At 35.9% G+C, this 19,804-nt stretch overlaps 1 protein-coding gene and 3 pseudogenes across 1 annotated transcript; all 4 read right to left on the bottom strand.

Annotated features, from left to right (window-relative positions):
• Positions 1-843: 843 nt before the first annotated feature.
• On the bottom strand, positions 844-1,417 carry LOC125823924 (mitogen-activated protein kinase kinase kinase 20-like; annotated as a pseudogene).
• A 2,321-nt stretch (positions 1,418-3,738) lies between these two features.
• On the bottom strand, positions 3,739-7,593 carry LOC125823922 (uncharacterized; annotated as a pseudogene).
• Positions 7,594-8,629: 1,036 nt separating this feature from the next.
• On the bottom strand, positions 8,630-9,978 carry LOC125823940 (mitogen-activated protein kinase kinase kinase 20-like; annotated as a pseudogene).
• A 6,461-nt stretch (positions 9,979-16,439) lies between these two features.
• LOC125823921 (uncharacterized) lies at positions 16,440-17,154 on the bottom strand. Its single transcript, XM_049503279.1, has 3 exons — positions 16,935-17,154; positions 16,564-16,793; positions 16,440-16,445 (listed from the first exon to the last, which is right to left on the bottom strand). The coding sequence occupies exons 1-3, from the start codon at positions 17,152-17,154 to the stop codon at positions 16,440-16,442; spliced, it is 456 nt and encodes a 151-aa protein (XP_049359236.1).
• Positions 17,155-19,804: the final 2,650 nt, after the last annotated feature.

Genomic DNA, 19,804 nt, shown 5'->3' with positions numbered 1-19,804 from the left:
TGACCAAGTTATTTAAGCAGATATTTTATTTGCAAAAAATATTTCACTCAATTAACCTCACAGAGCTTGAAATTTGCAGATTAAACTCACAAAGCTTGAATTTTGAAGATTAACCTCTATTTTAAAGTAGAATGGCAAGAAAATCTTCTGGATTTGTAGTACTCTACTTTGAAAAAATTCACTTGGAGAGAAGCATGAGGTTCGCTTGGGAGCTTTGAGATGAGCTTGGAGTCAGCCATGAAACTTCTTCCACCGATTGGAGCTTTGAGATGGAAATGTGATTGTTTTCACCTTAGCTTTGGAGATGAAAACAACAGTGAAACTTCTTCCACTGCATGTGAGTTTTGGAGAGAAGCTTCTAGCTTAGTGGGTTAGAGTGAAACAAAATGAATTTTAATTGGTCTTATGATTACTTTCCAATTTCTAAAGTTTTATATAAGTTTTTAATTGGTTTTATAATCCAACCATCTAAAAGATAATTGGTCTAATTATTCTTAAATCTCCAATTATTTCCCAAGGTAATAAAATGCCTAGATAAATCCCCAAAAATAATTTTTTAGACAACCTGAAATTTTCCTACAGATTAAAAAAGGAATTTTAAATTTTCCTATTGGTCCACGTACCTAGAGATATTGTTCTTACGGATATGTTTCCCTAGGTAATATCGCAGGAACTCATTTTGTGCAAAATGACACTAATTTTACCTGCGAAATTTGTTGGCAATATATGTTTCACAGATAATATATTTTAATATTGAAGAATTTAAGATTTTTGCAAGAAAATCTGCAAGTATTACTTGCGACATTGTACCCCAGGTAATATTCCCTTGTAATTTGCACTTTTTTAGTGGTGGCAGCCAAGAGCCCATATATCAACTTGTGGGCTACTCAGTGTTAATCACGGATTCAGGTGCCATATACCTTTTTGTTTCCCTGATAACTCCTTGTTTTTTGGTTCATGCCCTGTTCCAATGTCACGAAAAGCCCAAAATCAGCGATCACAAGGAGAATATTGCCAAGCTTGATGTCGCAGTGAATAATTCCATTGTTGTGAATGCAACTGAGCCCTAAAAGAACATTCTTCATGTGTTTCTTAACTTCAACTTCCTGCAGTGAATTGCAATTCTGAAGACGATTGGCAAGGCTTCCTCTGGAAGCATACTCAAGCAATAAGTTGTAAAGATTAATGTTATCTTCAAAAGAGACATTAGCTCCGAAACAGTGAATAATGTAAGGAAAATGTTTGAACATTCGGAGGATTTCGACGATCGAGAATCACTGTAGTTGCAAGATTTGACAGTGATGGGAGATGGAAGAGTAACACCATGAAATAGTGCGTTGGAGGTAAAAGCAAACGAGACAATACCGAATCCACCTTGTCCAAGAGTTGTGCCTCTCTTCCACAATAATTCTGCCATTGGGAATTAAGAATTGAATGTGCAGTATGTTTGTAGTATATTATAACAATACATTAGAGAGTAGTTTATAGATGATATATGTTATCCTATTCCCTTTCCTATACCAAAATGAAAATCCTCAGAAAAACAATTACATCTATATTTCCCTTACCAAATTTCTATTTTAATTTGGTTTAAAGGTTTTCCTATTTTTTCCTTCTACACTATTATTTTCCTGTGATTCCCTATTCCTTTAGGATTAATTTAATTCAATTTCGTTTTTATTTTCATAAATAAAAATTTAAATTTATTTTTTATTAAAAAAATCCATTTATGGGTATTTTTTATTCTTCTCACACATGAATTATTTTTCACTTCTTTGATTCAACAAATAATTTGAATTTTGATTATGTCCCCTAAAAATTAATTTGTTTATCATTATTTGAGGTTCTTATTCTTATTTCATTTTAGTGTGAAAATATAAGAAACAAAAAGAAAGAATTGTAAATGGAAAAAAAAATTAAGACTAATTTTTTGAGATTATATTGTAAATCAAATTTGATACTACCGCTCACAACTCTCTAATTGTAGTTACTCCTAGTAACAAATTTATTATCCATTTTCAGTCAACTTAATGAACCCAAACTTCTTAATTCCTTCATAAACAAGGCAAAGTCATTGTGAATAGTTTTTAATCTTTAAGAAACTTAACCAGACATGCAATAATGTTTAAAATAAATTATGATGAAATAAAATATGCCAATTTTTTCAGGCAGTTGAAGAGAGACAAAATTATAAAAAAAAAGACTTTATTAAAATTCTTATAAAAACAAAGCAATTAGCAGATACATAAGTGAAAGGAATGGAAGATTCTTCAATGGCTTTCTTCGAATCGCCACCATTTCATCATCAAATGTGACTCTACCTGGATCCATTGAATTTTCCATTCTTGTTGGTTCAATTCCAAACTCCGATGGAAAAATCTCTGTACATTTTATATGTGTGTGAGAAAGCATATCCAAATTCTTTGATTTAGTAGAGTGACCAAAGTGATCGGCTTAATTATCCAGAACGTCACTCAACTAGTAGAAATTCTCTTATCGGATAGGCTAGGGACACCAAAGCGCTATCTGACCAATGTAATGAAAGTGCTATAGTAACCTTCTGCTTCATCAGCTCTTTTCACCTCACTGGAAGATAGAAATCATGCTGAATTCTTAATGCTGGCAAACTTTTAATTTACTTGAAACACATTACATCGGTGAGAAAATCATGTTTTATAACACAAATTTCAAATTGATTCAAGGTGGGAAAAGCCTGTTTCTAGACAGATCATAGAAAGATAATTTTGAAATTTAAATGACATAAGGCAAACTTTGAAATTGAAAGAGTAGCAGATGGATCATCATACAATAGAATCTACAACAGAGTTTGAAATTGGACTAGCACACTTGACACTAATACATCTGCACGTGAGATCATGTTCGTCACAAGCTGCCTACATACCCCAAAACTAATTCTAAAGAGGGATCAAACCCACACGTATTTTTTTACAAATCAATTTTTATTTACGGATCTATCTATTGTCACAGTTACACACCAATTCATGCCCTGTTTAAAAGTCATTGTAGAGCCCAAAATCAGCAATCTTGGCAGTTACGTCGAATATTCTCAGGTTTGATGTCGCAGTTAATAATTCCATTGTTGTGAATGCAACCGATCCCTAAAAGAATATTCTGTGTGTTTTTCAACTTCAAACTCTGGCAGTTAATTAAAGTTCCAAAGATGATTGGCAAGGCTTCCTCCGGATGCATACTCCACCAATAATTTGTAAAGGTCGATTTCATCTTTGAAGGAGAGATTAGCTCCAAAACAGCGAATAACGCAAGAAGAGTGTTTGAACATACTGAGAAATTCCTCCTCCTCTTTCAACGAATGAGAAGCACTATAGTCCCAAAAAGTAAAGGTGACACAAATTTGGACATTGATTCATCATTACTACATTTGTACTTCAAATCGATCACATAAAATTGGACATATAAATTTAAAGAAAACCTAGATAAATCGATCAGCTAGCAAGACCTACATGTTTAAATGAATGTAGATTTGGTTTAGACACAGAAAAAAATTTCATTTAGAGGGGACTGTATGAACTTTTGTAACAAGTGATAAAGCTTATAATAACAGTTTTTTTTGTCAAAATTAGCAATTGAACACTAAAGTTGGACAAATAGAATTTACATAAACTACAAGAAGCATCAAACAGAAGACTATGAAGCAGGCACAAAACTCCTGATAGTGATTTAAAAACTGAAACTAGCTAGTTAGTTTTGTCCAATTCTTCAGAGCAGCATATCTTGTAAATGCGCGTTAGACTGCCAAGATTGTTGGTCCAACAATAATGTACTCTTACTTGCCCTAATTGCATCCGATATATCCTTCAAAGGCTCGTGATCTGACAAGGCTTCTGTAAGGTCTGCAACAAAGCTGGATTCTTCTGTTTCACAAAGTGTCTCAGATTCTTCTTGTGGTGTCTGGTTTAACTCAAACAATGTATCACCCATATCTAACATTTCAGGCACGTTATTTTCTGGCATAACAAATTCTTGAACTTTGGAAAAAGGCGACACAGTTTGCCCCCAACAGACCATTCTCTTCACCAGCAGCCTCTTGAGTGATCTGCACCGGATGTTGATTAGATTCTACTATTGCTCGTTCAGAAAAATCAAAAGGATGGATCAGCAGCTCATTGTTCAGATTCATCAATGCATCGACACCTATATATTCAGCCAAAGTATCATATATTTCAGGCATAGTTATATTTGACTTCACATTCGCAAAGTCAGAAATCATAGGTTGTTCAATATGAGAAAAAGTATTTAGCTCCAACTGACCATTCTCTTCTCCGGGGGCCTCTTGAATTTGCACCTGATTGTTCCTGATAGCAGAGTTCCCACAACCAGATAGTAGTCCAACAAAGCTTGCAATACGGTCCTCATTAACACCAAAAGGACAATCTTGTTGCAGGTGTGCTGGTTCCTTAGGCAGATTATTTTCTGGCATTGTGTTCTCAAATTCCAAAACAACACTCCCTACACCAGCAGCCCCTTGAATTTGCACCTCAACATCTTCAACTTCCATTGCTGGATTTTCAACGACATTGATAGGATGATTGATCATTCCATAGTCCTCATTCCACATACGCATTATTTCAGGATCATCATTTTCTAATAGCTCGTTGATCTTCTCTTCACCTGACGAAGCCTCTTGAATTTGCACCATTGGTTCAACAATATTGATAGGAGTGACCGCCTTATATTCCTGATCCATCCGCGGCACAATAGAATTTACCCCTGAAATCACCTCTGTATCCACCTTCTGTTCATCAGAAAAATCCATAACAGTTGTACTCACATTACTACTTCAAGAACAATTAGCAGAATTTTTTTCGGCCTTCGTTTTTATAGCACAAATACAATAATCTCTAAAATTAGAGGTTTTGAACTTTCTAAGAATAGCTTCACAAAAAACATATTCCTTCATGATCCACTTTCCATCATCAGGACAACATATCTTAGTATCATAATAGAGACTCTTCTTGCGTCCCATATTCAAAGGCTTGCTCTGTTTACTCCTAACCCATTTCCCCTTATCTTGTTGTTTCCAAGTCCCTAGATTTTTGCCCACAACTCTGCAAAATCTATCGTTAGTTTTATTTTTCTTATGCCTCGGTGAAGTATCAAAAAATATTAGTATCCCCATCGTCTTCTCCTCGGCAATGATGCCCATAGCCATAAGTTACCCATGGTTCTTGTTTGTAAACATCACACTCCATCATTGGAGCCAAAAATTCTTCTTTGTAAAGAGTTGACTTTTTAAGCTCTTTGCCTATGAGCTTTTCCCATTTTTGAACCACTTCTCTTTGAGAAAGTATGTTTTTAGGAGGCCTAAGGTTAAAGTGTTTTATTGAGTGTCCTTGGATCATCTATGGCCTTGATGGTATATGTTGCGATATCATCTTCGTCAACATAAATTGCTGAAAAATTAAACAAAAACATGTAGTTACTAATACACATTATCAGATTTTTAATATTACACATATACTTTTGCCTGAAAACTAGAAAATTGTAAGAGAGAATTGAGTTTTAAGTTATATATATATACAATTGGTACATATAAGAAATATTTACATCATCAGATTACATTTTTGTAGCAGGTAGCTTATCTTATTTTCAATATTACCCGTCCGACATTTTAAGAAGACTTACATGTAGATTGAGGTGGATCCATGATTTATATTTAGTGAGTTCAACTTTTAAGATTCTTAGTAATATTATATATGTAAGTAAAAGTTATGGGTTCCAATGAACTTGTGGCCAAAAGGCTACATGCCTACATCAACGGTCCAACCTTGTTGTGGATATTCTTCGGATGACCTGATAATGTAAGAAATCATTTACATTATAATGATATGTATAACTTAAATTCGAGAGAATTACCTTTCTGGTTGCCATCTCCAAGCAAGACAACAGAGTCTGTTGAAGGAAGGATATGACCGATTTGACAAAGGCCACCAAGAAAGTAACCAGCAAAGCAATTAGCAGAGACATAAGTGAAAGGAATGCCAGCTTATTCAATTGCTTTCCTCACCACCATTTTATCATCAAATGTAACTATACCTGGCTCCATTGCATTTTCCATTCTTGCTGGATCCGTTCCAAACTCAGATGGAAAAAATCTCTGTACATTTTATAAGTTTATGTGATATTGCATACCAAAAATTCTTCGATTTAATCCACCAGAGTGATCAACTTAATTATCCAAAACGTCACTCAACTAGTAACTAAAAACTATGTAAAAAAGTCACTTTACTTCGTTTTGTAATAGAATGGTCACTTCTCCCAAATTTAGGAAAATCAAAAGTTATCCAAATAATTGATTCAAGCAAGTAAAAGGGCAGCCCGGTGCACTAAAGCTCTCACTATGCGCAGGGTCCAAGGAAGGGCCCTACCAGTGGTGGAGCTAGAATTTTCATCAAGGGGTTCGAAAAAAGGCCAATTTAACGGACGACTTACAATCATAAGACATTTTATCTGTAAATGTATTTTAAAATTGTTTTACAATTTTTAGATAGGAGATTCAATTGCCCGACCACAAGGACCTATTGTATTTGTACGCAGTCTTACCTTGCATTTTTGTCGAAGGTTGTTTCCGAGTCATAATATAAAAAATAAAATTGCATAAAAAGTGTAAGACTACGTTCTTGGAATTTGGTAGAATCTTTTTACTTTTTTCTTTTTAGTCTAAAAATATTCTATAGTATTTTATTTCCTTTTAAGTCGAGGGCTTACATTAATTGCAAAATATTTAGTTTCTTTTTAGTTTAGTATCTAGAAGTAAAATAATGAGTATATTTTATTCTACTTAATTACTTATAAATAGTGATGTACTCTTCTATTTGAATCAATGCAAGAATCAATACAAAGAGTTATCATTCGTTTTCTCTTTAATTTTTCTTTCTAGTTTCTTCCATTCCATAACCGTTTTTTTAAACTAAAAACATAATATTATTATATGAAAAACTAATATAAAAGAAAATACTAAAATTGTTGAGAGAATAAATCTCCCCATAAACTAAAATCTCTAAACGATTACGTTGTGGATTCTATTGTGTGAGAATAGGGATCTTCAATTTATAGATCTCCAAATTTTTCCTCTAAGGAAAGAATAAACCAAATATGGAAGAAAATTAAATTTCCTTTCAGAAAAAGTTCAAGCATTTATGGTAATACTTTGAATTTTCTTTAAGGAAAAATTAAACTTCACATAAGGAAAGAAAATCAGGGTAAAACCCTAACATACGTACCTTAATATTTTCAGCTTCTTTGATGGTACTCCACAAGCTTGAGTTGAAGCAAGATATGATGGCTACGAATATGGACACCGGTGATGGCACATATTACAACGTCCACGAGTTTAAGTGCATCCACGAGGCTTCGATGATCGTTGAAAGAAGCAGTTACAAGGTGAACTCCCTGCATCTTAAAAAAAATAAGCATTTCAACTTTTTCAATATCAACTTCTATTTCTGGACGTTTTAAAATGTATGTGTCATGTCCATTTGCTAAACTAGATTTCACCAATCTCTTTCCAAGGTATCCTGTTCCTCCCACTATCAACACCTTGCTTTTTTGCATCTCTCAATATATTTCTTCTTTTTCTCCTGGGATCAATGGATATATAGTTAGTTAATATATGATGGATACTCCATATGTTGTCTATTTATAGAACCAATCATATTTCTTGGAAAATAAGCGAGTTATTTATCTTTTTACTGTATGATAATAATATCTAAACAATATATTTATGTAATCTAGCAAAATGTTATGGGGTGAGAATGGGTTGGGGGTTCAGGGAGGGATGGTCTAGGTTGGGACATTGGATGAGACTCAAAAGTGGTTACTTGAACACCCTTTTTCGAAAAATTATATTGTATATATAGAAAATAATATTGTGTATACAAATGAAAACATCTTTTTAGAGATATATATTAAATTTTTGAATACCTTTAGCAAAATTCCTATTTGCCATGGGTGGGATCAAGAGACAATGAGCCTGGAATGTCACTTATGGAACTTGTTTTTTCTATTTTCATTAGGGAAGTCGTTTCCTCATTTTAAAGAAATCTGTTTTCTTAGAGAAAATATTTTCGAAAACATTTTGGACCAATCAAACAGAGAAAAATTAGAAACCATTTTTGAGAAAATATTTTCCTTTGTATCAAACACACCCTTATTTGTTTTTCTGTTCTTTTCTGTTGTCAGTTTTGTCTTGAAATATAGGTTTTCTTTTGTTATTCCCCAAAACCAATAGTACTTGACATGTAAAATATTGTCTAAATTGGTGACAAAAGAGAGGGCGCAAATATGGAAAATCACAACAGATGAATCATATTAATAAGGAAACCATAGATTTCTAACCTAGCAATTCAATCATAATAACAAACTCAAGTTTTCAACACAGATATAACAACTCGTCTTTCTTTATAAAGAATGTTGATCAACTATACAACTTTTTTTTATTAAACTAATAATGTGATCATCTTCGTCACTCATTGCCTACATACCCCAAAAGAAATCCTAAAGAGGGATCAAGCCCATACATACTTCTCTCTCTCTCTCTCTCTCTCTCTCTATATATATATATATATACAAATCAATTTTTATTATGTATCTATCTATTGTCAGTACCCAGTACCCTTCCACAAGTTTCATTCGCTATTTCCTTCAGATCTGGGAATTGCCTCACAAATTTATGATTGCCGATCTTGAATGTTATCTTCTGGATTTGTTTGTGTACAAGGGGTTTCAGATCCAGCAATTGCCTCGACAATTTATGATGGCTGATCTTGAATGTTATCTTCTGGATTGGTTTGTGTAGAAGGGACATTGAATCAATTTTCTTCTTTCTTGTCTTTGTTGTGTTGGCTACTTTGGATGAACTCTGCATAAAAGTGTGGTTCAAGAGCATGTCTGCAGTCCAACGCGTGTTGAGATTCCTCACAAGATATTTTTCCCAAAAAATTTGAGCATCATTTGACAACTTCGAGTTCTAAAACTTTGGTTCCTCCAACCAGAGGCGAATCTAGGATTTTTCAAACATGGGTGCACTCAGAAAAATGTATTAAGTGGGAATTGATCCGAACATGGATGCATCAAGAAAAATGTATTAAGTGAGAATTGATTCTTCATCCTCAAGGTAAAAAGCTCAACATTTAACCATGTGGACCAGATAGACTTGTTATAGCACGGGTGCAAGAATATAATAATATACAAATTTTAAAAAATATATACATAAAATATCTAGTTTTACGAAGAGACCACGGGTTCCGGTGCCCTATTTTTTACCTTTAGATTCGCCACTGCCTCCAACTCGATTTTGTCCAACACATCATCACCATCTGCGTCTTCCCACATTGGTGTCCCTGTAATCAGCTCATAGACAGTGCAGCCAAGAGCCCAAATAGCAACTTGTGGTCTATACTCAGTGTTAATCACAGATTCAGGTGTCATATACCTTTTTGTGGTTCATGCCCTGTTCCAAAGTCACAGAGAGCCCGAAATCAACAATCTTGGCAATTTTGTCCCCCCGTACAAGGAGAATATTTCCAGGTTTGATATCACAGTGAATGATTCCTTTATTGTGTATACAATTGAGCCCTAAAAGAACATTCTTCGTGTGTTTCTTAACTTCAAGCACCGACAATGCATTGCAGTTTTGAAGACGATCAGCAAGGCTTCCTCCTGAAGCATACTCAAGCAATAAGTTATAACGATTGACCTTATCTTCAAAAGAGACATTAGCTCAGAAATAGTGAAAATGTAAGGTGAATGTTTGAACATTCGGAGGATTTCGACTTCTTCATTCAACTATTCAGAATCACTATAGTTGCAAGATTTGACAGCGATGAGAGATGGAAGAGTAACACCATGAAATAATGTGTTAGAGGTAGAAGCTAACGAGACAATACCGAATCCACCTTGACCAAGAGTTGTGCCTCTCTTCCACAATAATTCCACCATTGGAAATTAAGAATTGAATGTGCAGTATGTTTGTAGTATATTATAACAATACATTAGAGAGTAATTTATAGATGATATATGTTATCATATTCCCTTTCCTATACCAAAATGAAAATCCTCAATAAAAAACGATTACATCTATATTTCCCTTACCAAATTTCTATTTTAATTTGGTTTAAAGGTTTGTTTCCTATTTTTTCATTCTACACTATTCTTCTCCCGTGTTTTCTTATTCCTTTAGGGATTAATTTAATTCAATTTCGTTTTTATTTTCCTATATAAAATTTTAATTTATTTTTTATTAAAGCAAATCTGTGTATAGGTATGATAGATCTGTCTAGTGTAGTTCATGTTTTTTTAGTTCACTGCTATTTTTTATTCTTCTGATCAGACGTGAATTATTTTTCACTTCTTTGATTCAAGGAATAATTTGAAATTTGAATTTTGAATATCTCTCCTAAAAATCTATTTGCTTATCATTATTCTTATTTCATTTTAGTGTGAAAATATAAGAAACAAAGAGAAAGAATTGTAAATGGAAAAAAAAAAATTAAGACAATTTTTTGAGATTATATTGTAAATCAAATTTGATACTACCACTCACAACTCTCTAATTGTAGTTGTCACTCCCCGAGTCTACACCCTGGACGAGACTGGTACTCGAGAACCATTGATGGCCCCAAGTGAACCCTTGGCCTGGCTTACTACTCAATGGAAAACTTTACTCAACAAAGATAAATCCATGTAATAAACTGGAATGTTATAAAGGAAACATTCAACTGGCCAATAAGGCAATTTCAAGTCTCAACATAATAGAATGAAAATGGAAAGACTAATGAAATATAACTAGTTATCTATGAAGCCTCTAAAACTATGAGGGATGTCGGGACAAGACCCCGATCATCCTAACAATTGAAAATACCAAAGCAATGTAAAAAAGGGATCCTCTGGAAAGCAAGGAGGCTCACCAAATGACTCTGAATGCTCAACTAGATCAACGAGGCGCTGGATGTTGATCCTGGTTACCTGTATCTGCATCATAAAATGATGCAGGCCAAATGATATCAGTACATTGAATGTACGAGCATGCGAACGGAATACTAAACAAGACATAAGCCTGAAATGGAACTGAAGAAACATACCTTGTCTCAACTCAATTCAACTCATTTCAATATAAAGCAATAATAAGGATGCAATATAAAGAAAAACTTTAAAACATGTAAAAACAACTCAGTGTATTAAAAAACACACAATAACTCAGTTTGTATAAGAAAGTACAAATAACTCTGTGTATATAAGAACACAAAATATCTCTATGGGAGTTTCACTAACCAATAATCGTCTCTATGAGCTTACGTGATGGTACAACGTTTTGCCACACACTGCTAGGGCCTTCCTATACCTTGTCAGGGGTATAGAACCTGAATCACTAAATGGATCCACTAGTCTATGCTAAAAGCATTAAGGAATCATCTAAAAAGTATGATCCTTTTCTACCCATGTTGGCTACACAGTTTATGGAGACTTTGAATTATTTGAACTCAAATTTGTCCCCAAATCGGTGCTCAATACTACTCCCAAATATTATGTTTAAAAACATAACTCTTTCTGTGGTTTGAGATTATTACTCAAAAACTAGCTCAAAAGCTCTCTTGGAAATCGGTGTTTCCTCTCTTGAAAATCAGTGTTTCCTCTCTTGTTTAAATATGAAAACATTTTAACTCTTGGGAATACTTAGTTCCCATATAATCTTTTGAAGTATTGAACTTCACTCTTGCTCTTACTCAACTCAATGCTCAAGTCTTTAAAACAAGTTTTAAAGGATTTGCAAAAGACTTTTGAAAAAAAAGACTCTAAGAACTCTCTACACTTGACTCTTAACTCTACCTTGAATTTGAATTATGAATTCAAGATTATGATTTGTGATAGGAAAGATATCATGATGATTAGGAGTGCTTTTAGATAGTTAAACACGAGAAACGATAAAGAAATCACTGTCTGGAAGCAAGTCCGCGACACAGAGATGTATTTTATTATTTGGTCGCGAAATACATTTTGAGACAGAGGAGTCCGCGACCTCTCCACGACGCGGAGAAAATTTCTGTGAAAGGGGGGGAGCAGGTCCACGACGCGGACTTGGTTGCCAGTTTCGCCCGACTTTTTCCTTCTTCGTTTTCTAACCCCAATTCACTTAAATTTGATTCTTTTTCTCAATTTCTCTTTAGATTTAGTTACCCAGTACATGTACACAATAATCTACTCCTAAACGACTCTAAAATCAACATGATTCCATCAAGAACTCAACAATCCCATCAAATCTCAAGAACGAAATCCAATTTCAAGAACACAATTCAAGATAATCAAACTTTCAACTTTCTATAACGAATTTCGATGTACTAAACATGATTAGCGCGCGGGTGAACAAACCCAACTATATGAAAGTCTCACATACCTCTTAGGATCGAATCCTTGGTGAATTCCTCAACCAAAATCACAAGAACTTGACGAATCTTGACCTTTTCTCCTCTTTTCTCCTCTCGGGTTCTTTCTCTAAAAACCCTAGCGTGAAATTTGAGTGCGTAAACTAAACCAATTCAGTTTAGATCCCAAATAAACTACTAAAAATGGATTTAATTAATTGGGTAATGAAAATACCAAAATACCCTTCTAAGATCTGGTTGACTTTCCTTATCCAGACAGCCTGACTTCAAACAGATATATCTCCCTCATACGAACTCGAAAATTAGCAAACTCAGTGGCATTGGAAAGATAATTGAAAGACCTTTCATTTGATATCTTGTAGCCCACCAAACCCATCTTGTACAAGAGTTATGGTCATTCGAAATGGATCCAAAACTCATACTTAACATACTTGCCAAATTTCAGATTTTTTTAACTCTTTCCAAAAATGGTTCTTTCTAATTCTAGCTCTTTCAAATAGCGGGGTGTTACAATATCTCTCCCTTGGGAAAATTCGTCCTCGAATGAGATTACTCTTAGTAGGCTAAGGGTGTAACACCTAACATCCAGCTCAAACACCCAACAAGCAAAATCTAAACACAACAAGTCAGCTTAAAGCAAATGCAAAGAAAAGTATTAGTACCTTAATTTGGAATTTCTCTGGACTCGAAGAGACGTGGGTACCTCTTATTCATGTCCTCATCAGCTTCCCAAGTAGCTTCCTCAACAAACTGATTTCTCCATAGAACTTTGACTGATGTTACTTCCTTGGTTCTCAACTTACGAACTTGATGATATAGAATCTGAACAGGAATCTCCTCATAAGATAGTCTATCATTGATACCGATATTTTCAGTAGGAATAATAAGGTAAGTATCACCCATACACTTCTTCAACATGGAAATATGAAATACTAGATGGACCGCTGCCAACTCTTGGGATAGCTCTAACTCATAAGCTACGTTGCAAATCCTATTGGATATCCTATAAGGGCCAATATACCGGAGACTAAGCTTTCCCTTCTTACCAAATCTCATAACTCCCTTCATGGGTCAAACCTTTAAATACACCCAATCATTTACATCAAACTCTAAGTCTCTTCTCTTAACATTTGTATAGGATTTTTGATGACTCTGCGCTGTTTTCAATCTCTCTTGAATAACCTTCACTTTTTCCATAGCTTGGTGCACTAATTCTAGTCCTATCAATCCAGCTTCACCAACTTCAAACCATCCAATAGGAGATCTACATCGCCTCCCATAAAGAGCCTCATAAGGAGCCATTTGGATGCTAGAGTGGTAACTATTGTTATAAGCAAACTCAATGAGAGGTAGGTGATCATCCCAATTACCCTTGAAATCAATCACACAAGACCTCAACATATATTCTAAAGTCTGAATAGTGCGCTCTGCTTGACCATAAATCTGAGGATGAAAAGCAGTACTCAAGTTCACTTTTAAACCCAAACCTTTCTGGAATGACTTCCAGAATTGTGTAGTAAATTGTGCACCTCTATTTGATATAATCGACACTGGAAATCCATGAAGTCTAACTACCTCTTGAAGATATAACTTAGCATAATACTCTGTTGAATGGGTAGTCTTTAACGGCAAAAAGTGGGTTGATTTAGTCATTCGATCTATAATCACCCAAATAGAATCATGCTGTCTCCGGGACCATGGTAAACCTGTGATGAAATCCATATAAATCATCTCCCACTTCCATTCCATAAGATCTATTTTCTGAGCCATACCACCGGGCCTCTAGTGCTCTACTTTAACTTGTTGGCAATTTGGACACGTAGCAACAAACTCTGCAATGCCCTTCTTAATACTACTCCACCAATAAACCTCTCTCAAATCACGATACATGTTTGTGGAACCCGGATGGATAGAATATCTGGAGCTATTAGCTTTCTCCTTGATCCTCTCTTGAAGTTCATCCACCCTTGGCACACACAACCTACCTTGATACCAAAATACACCATCTCCCCCTTGTTCAAAAGCCACCACATTTTGCTTATGAACATTTGCCTTCAATTCAAGCAAAATAGGATCTTGGTTTTGCTTTTCTTTAACTTCGGACACTAATGATGATTCAGCCTCATTCATCACCACCACTCCTCCTTCACTGGCATCCATTAAATGATCTCCTAATCGTGCAAGTCTATGCACATCTTTTGCTAACTCTTTCTTGTATTCCTCAAAATGGGCAGTACTACCCATAGACAACCTGCTCAAGGCATCAACAACAATATTAACCTTACCTAGGTGATAGAGAATACTTATATCATAATCCTTGAGTAACTCTAACCACCTTCTTTGTCGGAGATTAAGCTCTTTATGACTAAACACATACTGAAGGCTCTTATGATCGGTGAACACATCTACATGAACACCATAAAAGTAACTGCGCCATATTTTCAAAGTAAATACTACAACAACTAACTCTAGATCATGGGTTGGGTAATTCTTCTCATGAACCTTAAGATGTCTGGAAGCATAAGCTATAACTTTACCATTATGCATCAATACACAGCCCAATCCAACTCTGGACGCATCACAATATATCACAAAACCTTGCGCACCCTCTGTAAGGTCAATATTGGGGCAGTAGTCAACCTTTTTTCCAATTCCTGGAAATTTTTCTCACAAGCTTCTGACCATTAAAACTTAATTGTTTTTTGAGTCAACTTAGTCAAAGGAGATGAAATAGATGAGAACCCCTCGACTAACCTTCTATAATATCCAGCCCCAACTCCAAGAAACTCCTAATATCAGTTGGAGATGTGGGTCTAGGCCAATTCTGCACTGCCTCTATTTTTTTAGTATCAACCTAAATTTCATCACCGGAAATAATGTGACCTAAGAATGCCACAGACTCAAGCCAGAACTCACACCTAGAGAATTTGGCATATAACTCATTATTCTTTAGAGCTTGGAGAATTACTCTGAGATGACTAACATGATCTTCCTCATTCTTTGAATACCTTAGGATGTAATCAATGAATACGATAACAAAAATATCTAAATAAGGCTTGAATACTCTGTTCATAAGGTCCATGAATATTGCAGGAGCATTGGTCAAACCAAAGAACATAACTACGAACTCATAGTGACCATAGCGGGTCCTGAAAGCTGTCTTAGGAATATCACTTTCTCGTACTCTCAACTGATGATAGCCAGATCTGAGGTCTATCTTAGAAAAACAAGTGGCACCGTGAAGTTGATTGAAAATATTATCAATTCTCGAAAGAGGATACTTATTCTTGATAGTAACCTTGTTCAACTGATGGTAATCTATGCACATTCTAAGAGAACCATCTTTCTTCTTCATGAATAAGACCGGAGCTCCCCAAGGTGAGGCACTTGGTGGAATAAATCCTTGTTCTATGAGATCTTTCAACTCCTATTTTAACTCTTTCAACTCTCCTGGTGCCATTCTATATGGCGGAATGGAGATAGGACAAGTATCGGGAATAATATCAATACCGAAGTCTAGTTCTCTCTCAGGAGGGACTCCGGGAAGATCATTTGAAAAGACCTTTGGAAACTCATTAACAACTGAAACTGACTGAATAAGTGGTGTCTTAACACTAAAGTCATTAACTCAGACTAAGTTATAGACACAACCCTTGGAAACTAACTTTCTCGCATAAGGTATGAAATAAAATGACCCTTAGGCACTACTCAACTACTCCTCCACTCAAAACTGGCTCATTAGGAAACTGAAACTTGACTACTCGAGTTCTACAATCGACTGAGGCATAACAGGCATGAAGTAAGTCCATACCTAGAATGACATCAAAATCTACCATATATAACTCAACTAAGTCAACCATGGTGCTCTTGTGATTAATGGAAATGGTACAATCACGATAGACTCTCTTAGCTAGAATAGACTCACCAATAGGTGTAGAAACACTGAAGGGCTCAAGAAGTTGCTCGGAAGAACATCAAAATTCATTGCAACATATGGAGTCACAAAATATAGACTCACTCCTAGATCTAGAAAAGCATAAACATAAAAAAGAAAGACTTTAATCATACCAGTGACAACATCTGGAGAGTTCTCTTGCTCTTGGCGACTAGTGATAGCATAAAGACGATTTCCTCCTCCACCTGCCCCTGAAGTAGCTCCTCTAGATGTAGCTCTTTCTGGTGGAGCAACTGAAGAAGATTGGGCTCTATTACCCCCATTAACATTTCCTTGTCTGCTCTTAGGACACTCTTTCATAAGGTGACCATTCTGACCACACTTAAAGAAACCAATGCAGCCATCACGACACACCCCTGAGTGGGTCCTACCACACTTAGCGCATACAAGAATCCCATTACCTCCTTGTGCAACACTACCTTGATACAGTGCAGGTCTAGCACTGAAATGCTGTGAATTCTGACTATTGTACTCACCTTTGTTCCTTGGTGCAGGTGCACTAGCAGATGATGGAACAGGTCCATTTTTCTTTTGTTGGAAAGATGACCGGTTGGCATTACTCTTCTGCTGCCCGAACTCATTCCCTGTTTTTGCTTTCTTGTTTCTAAACTCCTCTCTATCCCTCAGCTTATCCTCCTCAACCTGTTGCACCTGGATCATCATCCTTGATATGTCCATATCCCCTATCAGCATAGTTGCCTTGCCTTCCTTGCTTAACAAACGAGACAACCCAACAATGAATAAACTCATCCTGCTCCTCATGTTAGCAACCATCTCCATAGCATAGCGGGAAAGTTGGGTGAACTTCAGACTGTACTCATGAACACTCATAGATTCCTGCTTAAGATTAAGGAATTCTCGTACCTTTGCTTCTCAGTTCATGGGGAAAGAAACACCCCAAGAAGGCCTCCTCAAACATAGCCCAGCTCACAAGTGGTGCACCCTCAGCCCTGTTCTTTTTCCATTGATCAAACCAAATTCTAGCGACAACCTTCAATTGGTATGAAGCTAGTTTAACTCTCTTAGCATCACTAACATGCATAATTTCAAAAACCTTTTGAAGCTCTTCAATAATGTTTTTCGTATCCTCATGATGCTTGAACCAGTGAAGCTTGGAGGATTCATCCTTAGGAACTCGTGGATCCTTGAAGTATCAGCCACTTCCTGACGATTCTCTCTTTGTTGCCCAACTTGGTTGGTGTCAACTTCGCTCAACATCCGGATAACCTCATGGAACTCAGCATTGGTGACCTCTCCTTGGGGTTGCAGTTTAGGCAAATTAGGTACCTCTTGTTCCTCAACATTCCTTCTAGCCGGACGACCTCTAACAACTCTTCGTGGAGGCATGATTTGAAAGACACGCGCAAGCACGAGTTAGATAGAGACTTTTATAGAGATACAATCTATCGCACGAGATGAGTATGAAATAAGTGATATAGTTCCTAAATGTTGCAGCGTCCTAATTATAGATGTAACGCGCTTCACATCGATAACCATGACTCTACAGACACGGCTTCATAGACTCTCTAGGACTCTAGAATTTACACCATTGCTTCAACAATATTGATAGGAGTGACCACCTTATATTCTTGATCCATATGCGGCACAACAGAATTTACCCCTGAAATCACCTTTGTATCCACCCTTTGTTCATCAAAAAAATCCATAACAGTTGTACTCACATAACTACTTCAAGAACAATTAGCAGAATATTTTTCGGCCATCATTTTTATAGCACAAATACAATAATCTCTAAAATTAAAGTTTTTCAACTTTCTAAGAATAGCTTCAAAAAAAACATATTCCTTCATGAGCCACTTGCCATCATCAGGACAACACATCTTAGTATCATAATAGAGACTCTTCTTGCGTCCCATATTCAAAGGCTTGCTCTGTTTACTCCTAACCCATTTCCTCTTATCTTGTTGTTTCCAAGTCCCTAGATTTTTACCCACAACCAGGCTTCATGTTGAACCTTCAGGGCTGCTAGTTTTTATTTTTTTATTTTCAAAATCAGACACCCTTCTATTCAAAATACTTTGAGTTCTCAGAATATCAACTTCTCCCTTTTTAAACATCATCTTTTCCACTTAACCCTTTTACTTGGTGGACCTGGTCCCTCTTCACACTTAGAAAAATCTTCATCAAAAAATTCTCCAGTAAGAACAAAAGGTTTAACTATTTGAAGTGTTTTTGAGAGTGGAGAAAAAAGGGTTTTAGAAATTTCAGATTTTGGAAAGGGATTTGAAAAGAAATATGGAGTATAAAGGAAGTGAAAGGGTGTATTATGTGAAAGAAAGTGTAATTTTGGTATTCAAAAGATGGGACAACGGTCAAATACCAGAATGATAGACATGTGGCAATTGTAGCGGTTCTCATGCATAATTCAAAATGTAATGTTAAGAGTGCTAACCTTCGAGAACGGACCGGTTCCTTCTCTGTAGTGTGAATGTTATTGCCTTGATCTGTCCTGACCTCCCTTTACCTTCAGGGTTTTTCCATGTGTGTATACCTACAAAGGGTATGAGACTGAACTTGCTAAACCATACATAACTGAAAAACAAGGATACCTGCTGCCTTTGCATAGTCATGAGAGGGTTGACTGCTTCAGGAAGGATCCATTAAATCAAGTTTCAGCATTCCCAACTTCAGTTTGATTATCTCGGTCAGGTCTTCTAAGAGCTTCAAGTTGCTGCTTGATCCACAAAAGTTGGGCACATCAAGCTACACTTGCTACATTCTCTGACTCAGTTGTTGAAAGAGCAACTGATTCTTGCCTTTTAGTTCCCCATGAGTGAGAGATCAGCCTATAGCATAAGCCACTCCTAAGGTACTCTTTCCATGAACTTGATACCCAGCATAATAAACATCACTATGTCCTCTAAATCAAAAAGTCTCCCGATAGACAGAGTAGAACCGGCTCCTCTGTCTTCTTCAAATGTCTCAAGATTTTCTTAGCAGCCTTCAAATGTGATTCTTTTGTGCAAGAATGAAATCTCAGAACCAGGTTCATCAACATCCAGCTTCAAGTTAGTGCCCCTAGAAGTATGAATTGTCTAGGCATCCATAATATGTAACCTTTTCAGCAGCTTCTCTGAGCTGGTACCAGGTCCCTGTCTTTGCAAAACTTCATGATGACATTGCCCCTTTTTAACATTGTCCTGACTTCAAGTACTTTTAGCCTTTTGAGCAGCTCCTTGATGAGCTTTTCTTGACAAACAAGGGTACCTTTGGAAGTTTGCTGGATTGACAGCACCAAGAAGAAATTAATTCTTCCATTATGCTCACTTCAAAACTCGCTATTCATGAGTGCAACAAACTCTTCACACCACCTCAAAGGTTTCTTTAATGATGACATCCTCGTTATGTACTTGAATAATCAGCAACTCCCTACCTTGTGATTTTAAAAAGAGGATTTTGTCAATTTTAC

Source organism: Solanum verrucosum, unplaced genomic scaffold (assembly GCF_900185275.1).
Source record: "Solanum verrucosum unplaced genomic scaffold, falcon-dt-bn FXZP01000065.1, whole genome shotgun sequence".
Taxonomy (NCBI): Eukaryota; Viridiplantae; Streptophyta; class Magnoliopsida; order Solanales; family Solanaceae; genus Solanum; species Solanum verrucosum.
Note: the sequence above shows the minus strand (reverse complement) of the source record. Positions and strands in the feature narration are given on the sequence as shown.